This window comes from Sciurus vulgaris (genome assembly GCF_902686455.1).
Source record: "Sciurus vulgaris genome assembly, chromosome: 7".
Lineage (NCBI taxonomy): Eukaryota > Metazoa > Chordata > Mammalia > Rodentia > Sciuridae > Sciurus > Sciurus vulgaris.
The window spans coordinates 18,942,013-18,955,623 of NC_136467.1; the positions used below are offsets into that span (position 1 = coordinate 18,942,013).

Consider the following 13,611-nt stretch of genomic DNA (forward strand, 5'->3'; position numbering starts at 1 on the left):
AGATGAACAGGCTGTACAGAGAGAATTTTTAGAGCACTGAAACTATTCTTTGTGATATAACATTAGTACATAAATATCACCATAAATCTGTCAAAACCCTATTGAATGTATAACATCAATAGTGAGCCCTGATGTAAACTATGAACTTTTGATAAAAACAATATGTCAATGTAGGTAGATTCATCAACCATTATAAATGTGTTATTTTGGTGGTAGATGTTAATAATGCCAGAAGAAAAGAATGTGTAAACACCAACTACATGGGAACTATAATCCTAAAACTGCTCTTAAAAATGGCCTTTTTTTTTTGGTACTGGGGATTGAACCAGTACCACAATTAAACTTAACCACTGAGCCACATCCCCTGCCCTCTTCACTTATATTTTTTGAAATAAGGTCTCACTAAGTTGCTTAGGACCTTGCTAAGTACTTAAGGCTGGTTTTGAACTTGTGATCCTTCTGTCTCAGTCTCTCAAACTGCTGGGATTATAGGCATGTGCCACCACACCTGGCCTACAAATTAATATATCAGGAATAAAAATTAGTAATAAAAATAGTCACGTCTTCATGATTATAAGGGTAGAAACAATTTTTACTGCTGAGTCATAATTCTAACATTCTGTTCCGTCATATGAGGGAAGCTATAAAATGCACTAGTTCTGCAGTAAAAATTTAACAAATGCTAAAAATAATCATGAAAGAAGAAAAGATCAACATTTAAAGTCTACTTAACACAATATAATTAAAACATTTTACAATAAACTGTCCAATGATATTTTAAAAAATTATTACTCTTTTAATGAGAATCAAACAAGCACCAAAACAAAGTAACTATGACAGCTAGACCATTATGTAATTACAATATTAAATGGGTTGAAACAGGCCTCGAGTTACCCCTTTCACTATTAATTTTGGTAGGAACTTTTAAATGCTGTATTAACAAATTAGAGTGATTGGATATACACACTCTTTTTCACTGTTTTGAAATGAGAATTGCCTCTGAAGAGTTCAAGATGAATTATATTTATTATCATAGGCCATTCTTTAGAATGGACACTGATATACTTTTTTATTTTTAAATGAACTCAGTCTACTAAAAACTGCCATCATAAATAATAGGGATCTGGGTTAAATGAACAGAAGGAATATACATTTCATATATAAGTAAAACTAATCATTTATCCTAGTATCCATTCTCAGGAGTCTAATGGCTATATTCTTTTCTCACATATGGCGAAGTAAATTTTTAAAAAATACATAACTCATGAAAAATACAGCACAAACAAATAGATGCAAAGATCTGTTTCAACAATTTCTCCTTTTCAAAAGACAAAAAGGAAAAAAAAAATACACAAAAGGAAGGCAATTTAGCAGAAAGTATTGCAGTAGCTGATGCCACCAGATTTATAGTCACCTTTGGCAGAGTACTGCTATGAAAAAGCAGAGGCACTGCTATTACAAGAACAGATTATGCACTTTCAAGAAAGGATAGGATTAATCACTCTTCAACAGACAACCTCACCTGGAAAAGTTTCAAGAGAGCTAGACTGCATTTATCTAAAAGAGAAACAAGACCAAAAACTATTATAAAAATATCTCCAATTAATTAAAAATGACTTAGTATTTAAAATAATCATATAATATCTAAGAGTAGTCATACATTTTTCATATAACATCATTCATTGAGTAAACCTTATTTTTTAAGTGATTACTATATAAACCAAAATTGCTGGTTATTTTTATTTAAAAATCTTTATATTCTCCCCTATTTTAAAGTAATCTAAGTTATTTCATGTTAAAATCATAGCATTAGTAAGTATAAAAATATATGCTCAGCCTGGTACCATTTCATTGGTCATATGTAACAAAAATATAAATATATATGTACGTACATATACACACACAAGCATTAATACTGATTAAAGAAATATAACAAGTGGAAATTAACTTTATTTTCTGAATAAATTACATATTTACTGCTACTGGAGTATGATGAAACAGAGGGCAACTATAAAAATTTTTCCAAAGGTAGATACATTTTCATTTTTCAAAGAAAGTAACATATATATTCTTTCCAAAAGCAGCATGCAAAATATCTGATTCTAAAAAAGGTAATGATAACACCCAAATTTGCTTCTAGGAGTCTTACGATTTTTTAAAACTACATTGCTCATTATTTAGGTTGTTCTCCTAGACAAATGAAAGTGATATTCTATCAAAATTTGTACACCTCTAAGAAATCACAATACTTAAATAAAATGCTTTTACTCATTTTTATCTTTAAAGGTAGCAATCTACATGTATCTGTACATTTCTGTATGATACTAATTAAAACACTAAGAAAAAGCTACAAATGCAGATATATTTTAATTAAAATTATGAAATAAATGTCTCTAACAATATAAATACTTCAATAACAACTAACTACTCACAAAGAATGCCTCATTAAGCACCATTATTATTATACTAGTTATAATTCAACAGAATCAGAGGATGAAAAAATATTTATGAAAATAATTTAGCTTATACAGTTTGGACCTATCATTAAGAATTACTGATACTTTTTAAAAATGCTTTTTGTGAGTAAAACATTAAATTTCAACAGGTGTAATAAGTGTAATTTATAAAACTTATGTAGCAATATGTCAGTAGTAATTCTTTCCAGAGCAGTCCTCTTTGCATATTCTTTAAAAAGGTAGCCTTTATAATCTAAGCAAAGGCTTAGAAAACTTTGGCTATGGGTCAAATCTAGCCCACTGCCTGATTTAGTAAATAAAGTTTAATTGAAACACACCACCTCATTCCTTTACATATTATCCATGGTTGCCTTTATGCTATCTCAGCAGAATGGAGTAGCTGTCAGAGATAAAAAGGCCTAAAATAATTTCTTATGCAGCCCTTTACAGAAAATGTTCGTTGATTACTGAACTAAATGTTTAGGTATTACTTTTATACACACACACACACACACACACACACACACACACATCTTCTAAATAATCCTTATAACAGCACATATTAAGTTGATCAATTAGGAATCTGTATGTTTTCCTGTCTTGACTATATAATACATACATGTCTTGACTATGTAATACATACAATGAATACTAATTTCTAGACTCCTGATAAAGCAGAAGATACTGGCTAACTCTGCTGGTCTGCAATTTGGGGACTGCACTGCATCTTCTCACATGCAGTAACATTCTTGACAGTTTATTTTGAAGGAAAATACCACCCAATACGATAGCTGTAATTTCCAAGACATCTATTTTTACACACTTAATGTATACATGGTGATACTACTTATATATGATAATGTAGAAATTTAGGTTTTTAGATGCTGAACTAAGAAAGAGGTGGTTAAATGGGTTAGAGGTAGAATGAAATAAAAAATACACATCACAAAGACAAAGACACTAGTCTTTAAACAAAAGAATTCGTTAAACAGGGAAAAGAGTATTGTAGAGTTAAGGAATCACTAAACACAAGGCCCACTGTGGAATAGGGGTACTAAGCAGTAAACTCTTATCAACAGTTCTGTTCCCTACCTCCTCCTCTCCACTTACCTTCTACCCATAGCCAGAGAGAGAGAGAGAGAGAGAGAGAGAGAGAGAGAGAGAGAAGTTACATGGTAAACAGAGTAAGTGTCCAAAAGAATGAGATAATAAAGCAACTGGAATTGCTAACTCTGAAAGTGGATAACAGCTATGTATCTAAATTATTCAAAAGTACTAAAACTGAAAATTTAGATATGTGGAAGATCACTAATTTCTTTATTGATGCAAATATATACGAAACATTCAAATTAAAGTACGAAATAATTATATAATATAGAAGCTTGAATATCTTTATAATAACAAGTCTAAGTAGATCAGAAGTATCAATTTGAATAATTTATGTTGCATGTGCCTAAAGGAAGAGATATGTATCAAATACTTTTTGTTAGTTTTTTATGATTACAATTTTATAAACTTTTAAATCACTTTGTTTTGCTTTCCAAGAAGTGTAATAGTACTAGATTATGTCTAAAATTCATCTTAATAAAAGGTATTCAGGTCCAAAAGGAAGTATATAATGAAATACCCTCTTTATACCATTCTATTATATTCCTAAACAGGTAAACATCTGTTTATGTCAAATCAAAAAAGTATTTTGTTAATCTGCAGACATCCGATACCTTCTGATGATGGTATGTGCCAAATAAATTCAGAAAATTCTCATTTAAACATTACAAAACAAATCAAAACCTACACTCCATGAATTTTCTTCTTATAAATAACATGACCCCTTCAATGAAGTTGAGGTTAAATTAACGGCATAATAACCAAAGTTTATCTTTTATTGAGTCATACTCAACCCTATAGTCTAGTTATTTATGTGTATTCTCCAGTTATTACTCGTCTAAACTACTATAGAATTACCAAATTAGCACTCAAATTAAATACCAGCAATTCAAAATAATTTCCATATTACATCTCACATAAAAATTAATAAAACCATGTGAAAATCTTTACCATTTTTAAGTAAATTCACATGCCAGTCATTAACACTCAAGAAAGGAAAGTAAGTTTTATTAAAGGTAGTAAAAAAATGCCCCAATTTCTTATGTCATAGTGAGACTATCACATAAAGAAAATGCTATAACCTACCATCTTAGTACTCAATACAAGCTGCCCTTTCAAGGAAAAATGACTTGTTTTTGTTCATTTACATACTCCTTCCTGATCTCTTTTGTAAACAAAGGATTACACTTGTACATCTACTGAACAAGTAGGAAGCAGTCAATAGAAAGCAAAAGGAGCTACAATGGGATAAAGTCAATACTACCTTCTCTTTTACAGGTATTCAGAACTGTCAATCAAAAGATTATATAGACAGGTCAAAGAATTCTCAGGTCCTTCACAGAGAAGTTAGTCTGAAAATTAGAACACAAATCTAATAATGAATTAATGCTTCCTAAATTTCTTTATATTTTTCCTTTAGGATAGCAAAGTTAAATTATAATTTTCAAATGAATTATAGTAAAAAACAAATGGAAAACAGAAAACCAAATAGAAATAAAAAGCCAGTTTATGGCAAAATGCTAATTCAGTATTCATTCTTCCTTGTATGCAAAGTCCTCTTTAAGGGAGAGGTAAGAGTTGAAAAGTAAGTTTTGAAGTTTCTTGTTTCTCCTCTACAGCTATAACTCTACATGATTAGAACTCTTTTATGAATAAAAAAGGATAAAGGGACAAGGGTGAATAAAAGTCTAGCTAAACTTTAATTATTTCACTTTAAACTATTTTAAACAAAATTCATTTCCTCTTTTTTCAGTAGTATAATTATGTTGTATAAAAATTAATAAATGAGCTGCAAGTAATCTAATATTATCTTAGAAGTACAGTCATTGACTTATTTCATACTATGCATAAGAAACTTTTATGTATTTTGATCTTATGACATCTAAATAGCAATTTTGCAAATTTATATTTCAAAATAACATGACTATTTAAAAGACAAACTTGAAAACAGTAATTTTCAAGATCTTTACTGCATCAGTTACAAAAATAAAAGAAATAGAGGCCTTCTTGCACAATATCTGGCACCTAGTTGCCTCTCAGTATTTGCTGAAATATACGAAGGACTTGAAAATTAAAACCACAGGAAAAAAAATCTCATAATAATAACAATCAAATATGGAACATTCATCAAAATGTCCCTGCATGGTCTTAAAAGCTACACACACATATTTATTATCATTAACCCTGACGATAATCTCACGAGATAGGTAGGGTTTATTTACTACTTTTAAATTAATGAAGAAGTTAGGCTTACATGCAGTGACTCTCATTCAGGCCCACCTGTAAGTGTATGGGAGGGAGCCTTTGGGTTGCAACATTGGTATCTAATAGGTGGGAGCCAGGAATATTAAATATCCTATAACATACTAGACAAACTCAACGGAATTAAACTGTCCAAATGCTACCACTACTGAGAAACACTGACACAGAATTAATTATCAAAGCCAAAAAGCTAATAGTAACTTTAATATCAATTTAATAACAAAATTCAGGAAATCACCAAGGACAAGCCCAAAATGAAATCGATCATAAAAGTATTATCAAATTCTTGTGCTAAAATAAGAAGTCTAGGCTGCCTTTTCAAAATGGCATTGCAACAAAAGCAAAAGATGACATAATTTCAAACAACATTTCTTTGCCATCTCTTTGCCAAGTTTTCCATTTCTGTTTTATAATAGCTTCAATGCTTTATGTGCAAAATCTTATCCTTAGTCACTCCCTAAGATTTTATATAAAGGAGTCATTAAGTTCTATAATTCTCATTCTTCCACATCTGCTTTGGGTTCATTTTATTACATATATAATTATACATTACCTATGAGGTTTTACTTGTTCTATTCTTTTCATCTATGACACAAATGCCCCATTAATTATGCAAAAAAAAAATCACACTTTTTCTTCTGGTCAAGCATCTCCTTACATAAGTACAATTCCTAACTGAATAGCATACAGATACTTCGAGTTAACATTCAAGGTCCTTGACCAACTGGCTTCTTTCTCCCCCAACCTAATTAGGATCATTATTTCAACTAGTATTTTTTTTTTTAATCCTCCAAACTACCATGGTGATTCTCTTTTCTATACTGTTTGCCTGCCTAGAATAATTCTCCTACTGCTTATTCCCTGCCATTCTGAATCCTTAAAAATGTGCAAAAGAACTCATCAAATGAAATAAATTTCAGTATTCTGCCTTTGTGTAATGCCAGTAAGCCCCTAAATAATTCTCCTCTGGTTAGGACTGGAAACCTATTGAAGGAAAGGATCACACCTTCATTTCTTCTGCATTACTCCCCCAGAACAATATATAATTACTTGATATCAGAATTGTTTTTTGACTAAATCATCAACTATAGCAAGTTCATTTTTATAGTAAGAAAAACATTAATTCAAGGACACATAATTAGTGAAAAGAACCAGAATTCAGGCCACAATTTGTAAACTAATGCTGTCTGACACTTAAATGCTTGTTAAAGTCCAAGATTAAAAAAAAAAAAAAAAATCACTTTGCAAGCAAGTACCCAGCAACACTGCACTGTAATTTAAAAGACAGTCAAGGCCTGGTGTGGTGGCACATGCCTGTAATCCCAGCAGTTCAGATAGCTGATTGCGAGTTCTAAGCCAGCCTCAGCAAAAAGTGAGGCACTAAGCAACTCAGTGAGACCATGTCTCTAAATAAAATACAAAATAGGGTTGGGAATGTGGCTCAGAGGTCCAGTGCTCCTGAGTTCAATCCCCCGTATCCAAAATAAAAGAAAAAAAGACAGTCAAGCCTCATCAAAGTAAAGATTGCCTCTTACACTGTATTTTCCACATATCAAAAAGTTTGTCTAGTATATTATAGGATATAGAAGATTCTTTGATAATAGGTTGATGATTTTTTAAAACCACAAACTTTTACACAAATTTAGTCAACCTGAAATTTCATTTTTCTGCTTGGTCCCTAATTTTTTTTTTTTTTTTTTTTTTTTTGCAGGGAGGAGGGGGAATGGGGATTGAACTCAGGGTCACTTGGCAACTAAACCACATCCCCAGTCCTATATTTTTTGTATTTTATTTAGAGACAGCGTCTCACTGAGTTGCTTGGTGCCTAGCTTTTTGCTGAGACTGGCTTTGAACTTGCAATCCTCCTACATTAGCCTCCCGAGCTGCTAGAATTATAGACATGTGCTTGGTCCCTAAAATTTTAATATATACAATGCCGTCATTGTTTTTAGATGAAATTTGCATTTAACTTGGTCCCTAAAATTTTAATATGTAAAAAGTCCTTTTTTGTTTTTAGATGAAATTTATCCTAAAAATAAAATCAGAGTAGCCCATGATTACATACAGTATGAAATTATACTAGTAAACCAGAAGTCTGGATGAAGACAATGGCAACATCATTAAAAATACCTTCACTTTTCAATTATGACCCTTTTTCTTTTTACTTAATCCATATGCAAATAAATAACACGTTATTTTATCCCCAAAAGTTCTGATTCCTTGAGTACTCAAAAAAATAAAATTGTATGTATTTCTACACAGCAAAAAGAATTAAGACAAATAAATCATATCATTATACCACTTTACATATAAAACTTATAAAATTATGCTTCCCTCCATCTTATGAATAAGTACACTGCAATCCCATAGTTTCTCCAGAAGCCAAGATGACCATTAAGCATTTTTATATCAGTCATTTGCTATATACATTAACTCAGTAAATACATCAAATCCATTTTGCATCATCACTGGTTAGGTATTCTGAGGACTCAAATTTTTACTAATCCTTATCTAAAAAATTAGATGTAACTTTCTCATCTACTTATTTGGGTCTGTTTTATTTTGTTTTGAAGTCAAGGTAGGCAGATCAGCTTAGTGTAGTCCTCCAACATTTGGGAAAATATGCTGACAATTTAGAGTTCTGATCACCCAGTTCTTCAAAAAACATCTCCTTCTTTTTATGTCAAGTTAAGTATAGGAAAATACTTTATTTAGAATTGTATTTCTCCTCTTAAGATACTTTTTTGGGCAAGTACATTTTAGACTATAAGAGTCTAACATGAGAAGAAAATGGAGACAGATATCAAAAGAAATCAGTTAAAGTAGGAAAAACACAAAGGCAAAATCAAAAAACTTAAATATGCATATTAAACCAATATGGAGCTTCAAAATTATAATATATAAATTTAGTTATCAAGTTTCAAAAATAACAAAAAAGAATGTACCGTGTATCTTAAGACATATGTGGACAATGAGAAAAAAAAAGGAAAAGTCATTTTCTATAAATCAGTCATAATAAAGTTTATAAGCTTATTGGTTACTTAAACTGAAGAGAAGGAATGAGTATGTGGTATTGCTGGTAGGCAAGCCAATTTATCACAAATCTCATTTAAACAAAAAAGAGGAAGAAGAAGAAAAGAAAGAAAGAAAAAGAAAAGCAGAGAGAGATTTGGTAAAGTGTTCTCCAGACTTCATTCTAAATATAGTAAGGGGGTTCTACAAAACATAATTTAGAGTATAATTATAACCTGTAATTACAGGCTCACTTTTACTCATATAATATTTAAAAATTATGGACACCAAAGGACACATACAAGTGATAATCTTAGACACTTGATCCTTGCTTTTTAACTGGCAATTAGCACTAGGTCTAACATTTTAACTATACCTTTGTGTCCTCTTTTTAATTATTCTAATGTATTAGAGTTAAATGTATTGGTTAAGAGAAACACTTGGTTTTGTAAAAGCAGTCTTGTCGGTGGAATTAAATTATAAAGGGCCAGATTGGCTTTTACAAGAAAACAATTATATGCTATGAAATTGTTGTGACCACACTGAGAAAACAGTAAAAACTGAACTCATTTAAAATAAAAACAAAATAATCCAAAAATATATTATTTAATTCAACTTTAATCCTAATTGAGTAATGAAATTCTTTTATTAGAAGGGGAAATCTGCTTTCAGTTCCAAAAAGTCCTTCTTTAACAATTACCTAGGCTTGACACTACAGAGTTTTGTTGACCGCTGACAGAATTAACTATTCTCATCTCCACAAGACTAAAACAAAAGTCCTAAATTAGGAAGTCTTAATAATGGGGTTCAGAAATAAAAAATATCTAAACAATTGAAATACTCTAACCTTAACTACTTAGGCATATGGGCAAGAGTGGTTTAGACATTCTGTCCTAGATATTCATGGATTCAAATGTAGCCTGATCAGATTTAACCATTTAAAAGATATATATGACTGTGCCACTAGTATTTACTATGTGTTGTGGACTTCACTTAGTAGCAAAGTTCAAAAGCCTATCTGAAAATTTTTATTAGCATTTTGAAGATAGTACACTAAAGCAGGAATGAAACTTGAGGCATATCCTGACACTATGTAGTACCTCTTTGAAATATTTTAAAAGATTGTAAGTATATATGTTTAACTCAAATGCTGAAAAACCTGAAATGTATATAGGTAAAACTCTTCCCAAGGCCCATTTTTTTTGTGATGACAGTAATGTCTTGTGAGATCATCTAGTAATTTTTTTTCTATTACCAACACAGTACCTCGGTAATATGTTGGAAGCAGATATCCTACAGATGAATAAACAAACCTTCTTCTTTTTAAAATTTTATGTTTAAGTTTAAAAATAAGAATATTTAGCTTAAGTATGGTTAAATGCCATAGTAAACGCAAACACAAATTGTATTTCAAGTTAAATAGTATAAAAGAGGAAGTGAGAAAGTTTCAATTGTTCAGATTAAAAAAGGGATCTTGAAAAAATCATTTGAAGTATTTGAAAAACATTGCTTATGACAAAACTACTACAGTATAACCAAAAAAAAAATAATTATTTGTATTCAGTGTTAATGCACTGTTATCTCAACAGCTTTTACATATATATAACAAATGAAGACTATAAAAGGGAAAACATTACCAAGAGAGTATATTTATCCCTATTTATTTTATAACAAAATGCTGTAAAACTTCTTTCGTCTTCTGTTAATGATTTTCTAGATACATGTGGGAAACAAATTCAAATCCAACCTCTAAGCCAACAGAATAAATTTATATGATATATAAATAGTAAAACTTTCAAATTTTACCATGTGTATTTTTAAAATCAATTAAAATGAGCACCATACTATTGTCTTTTAATCATATCCTTAACAGACTCCACTCAATAGACCACTAGCATTAACAAATATATTTCCCCTTAGAAACTTCTAATTCCTTGCAAAGAAAGTAGTTATTACAACAAAACTTTAGACCTGTATTCCAACACGTTTAGGTGCTATAAACTGATAGCCAAGAGCTACCACATCAACGTACAAATCTGAATATGAATATATATATACATATGTACATACACACACACACACACACACACACACACACACTTATATATTTTCCCCTAAGGGAAAAGTCAACACCACATAACTTCTCATAATACATACCCAATTATACCACGTCTTTTTGGAATTACACAGGAAAATTTTAAAAGTTTTGGAATTAGCAACACAAAAAGACTGCAAAATACAAAGCAACCATTAAAACAAAATTTAAGAAAAGGATACAGCCTTAAAGCACCAGTCTGAGTTCCCACTGCCAGGATCTTCTGTACAGGATCAAAGGCCAGGGCTGAAGGTTGATAGGGAAATCCATGTCGAACAGTCTAGGGATGGGCAAGTGACATCACAGCAACCACAGCAGCAAAGGATATTTAAAAATAGAAATGTCAATACAGGCTTTAGAATTTAGAAGTATACATGGTGCAAAACATACACACCGCAGGTACTATTCAAAAAAAAAAAAAAAAAAAAGTGAAATCAACCGTAGCAAAGTTATTAACATAGAACCTGAAATAAACAAAAATCTATCCCAGTGTTATACTTCAATTTTTGCTTTTCCATAATATTGGTATTCTACAGAAGAAAATTTCCGATTAATATTCATACATTATGTCTGACACCAAAGTACTAAAGTTTGCAGTGATCCAAAATTCTGTTAATTCATTTTAAAATGTGACTCATGCTTTATTTCATGAATAATTGCCTCATGGTTACATTATTTGAATGCTAAATGCAAGTACTTTAAGGAAAAGTTGTCATATAATTCATAATTTTGGTCTAGTTATTAGGAAAAGCAATTATCAACCTGTGCCAAACATTTTGCAATTGTAATAAAATAAATGAGTACAAATGTTTTTGCAATTTACTATCAAGTTCATAATATGAGTATGAAGGCAAAAAGTGTATATACAGACTTTTAAGAAACTCTGACATGTGAACACTTGGATATTTATGAGGAAGGCAGGCATTAATAACGACACAAGCTTGTATTTCTCATTGAGCAGCTGGTGAATTAATTCGCTGCATCATTCTTTCTGAATTACAAAACGCTATGGCAATTACCGTCCCATTAACCGGCAAAAATCTCAGTACTAACTTTTAAACCTAACAAAATCATAAAGAACCATGCGATTTCGCACTGGAAGCCACTCAGACACGTTGTAAGGGAAAAGTGATGAGCAAAGATCTGGTTGAACAGGTTTGGCTTTCTGATAAACAATATTCATTAGACACTGTTTTCGAAGGAAATTCCGAAATGGATGAATTCTATTAAAATGTTAGAATGCGAAAGCTTCCAGATTATTGCTGGCAGGGTCCGGGCATGAATTAAAGGGCAGATCATATGTTTGAGGAGCCTTGAAATGACTGCTCCAGGTTACAAGAGAAAAACACCGACGACAAGCAGGAGATCAATCTTCAAAATAACCTACCACGGAAACGTCTGCCAGGGGACGAGGGAGCCCTTTAGGAGCGCTGCGTTAAACTGGCGCTCAGGTCCCTGGCCCTACGGTGTAAATCCCGGATCGCCCCCTAAAAGGACCCCGGGTTTCAATGAGGGCGTCGCGGGCTGCGCGCTCTGCTCACCTTACAGAGCTGGAAGTGCTCGGACTGGAGCGTTTCCTGGATCTCGGGCTCCCGGTTCCCCGGCGGGTGCTGCTGCTGCTGCTGCTGCTGCGAGGCCGAGGAGCCGGCGGTCAGGCCGTCCAGCACCTTCTTGAATTTCCTCATGGTCTCTGCTGGGCTCCCCCGCAGCCCGGGAGCGAGGCACCCGGGCGCCCCGGGCGGGGGTGACTGGCCAAAGCCGAGGGCAGCTTCGGCCCCGGACCCGGAGGAGTGGGTGTGAGGAGGAGGAGGAGGAGGAGGCAGCTGGGGGAAGCAAAAGATAATCCGAACAGGAAATACTGCGGCGACGAGCGAGCGGCGGTCACAAGAACACCGGGTGGCGACCCCTCTTCCTCCGAGGCCGCCGCGGCTGCTGTGGCGCCGCTTCAGGCGCCGCCGCCGCCTCCTCGCCCCGCGGCCCGGCGGCAGCAGCCGTGGCCGGGCTCCCGAGCCCGCTCTGCCCAGCCTCACCTGGCCGCGGGCGGGCTCTGCGCCGCGCCGCCGCCCCGGCTCGCCCGCGTCGCCGCCGCCACGTCCATGGCCCGCGACCCCGCCGCTCCTCGCCCGCCCCGTCCCCCGGTCCCTCGGCGCGTCCTCCTGCCGCTCCTCAGCGGTCCGCGGCCGGCGCTCGGCCTCCCGCCGCTCAGCGCCGCCGCCCGCCCGGCATCGCACGCACGGCGCCCGGGGTGGCTGCCGCGCTCCACCGCTGCCGGACCGGCCCGCCCTCGCACCTCAGGAGCCCCGCTGCCTTCCTCAGGCTCCGCCGCCAACGCCGCGGACTCTCCCCGCCCGGCCGCTCCCTCTTGCCTGACAGGACGCCTCGGCGCAAGGCACCAACGCCCGCCCGAGCAGCCGCGGCAGCCGCGGTTACAGCGCCCGCCGAGACGGTGGCGGCAGCTGGGCCTCCGCGGAGCAGGGCTGAGGGAGTGCGCATGCGCACACGCCGCAGCCTGCCCCCGCCCGGGCCGGGGCCCGGGCCCCCAGCGGCGAGGAGCTGGGGCTTAAATTATCCTCCGCGAAAATCCCAGACGCAGGTTGAATTTCTCCCACCACGGTCGTGTTGCCAGAGTATGCAGCTGCTTCTCCTGCAGCTGGCGTAGTAATAATGTTGAGGACCAAC

At 35.0% G+C, this 13,611-nt stretch overlaps 1 protein-coding gene across 3 annotated transcripts in view; it reads right to left on the reverse strand.

The window, feature by feature from the left end:
• Positions 1 to 13,029, reverse strand: part of STXBP5 (syntaxin binding protein 5) — a 176,335-nt gene extending 163,306 nt beyond the window's left edge. For all 3 annotated transcript variants that reach the window (XM_079146831.1, XM_079146830.1, XM_079146832.1), the window contains exons 1-2: positions 12,474 to 13,029; positions 11,115 to 11,212 (exon numbers count right to left, since the gene is read on the reverse strand). In XM_079146831.1, coding sequence (XP_079002957.1) covers positions 11,115 to 11,212; positions 12,474 to 12,617 — 242 coding nt within the window. In that variant the 5' untranslated portion in view covers positions 12,618 to 13,029. The remainder of the gene's footprint in view (positions 1 to 11,114; positions 11,213 to 12,473) is intronic.
• Positions 13,030 to 13,611: the final 582 nt, after the last annotated feature.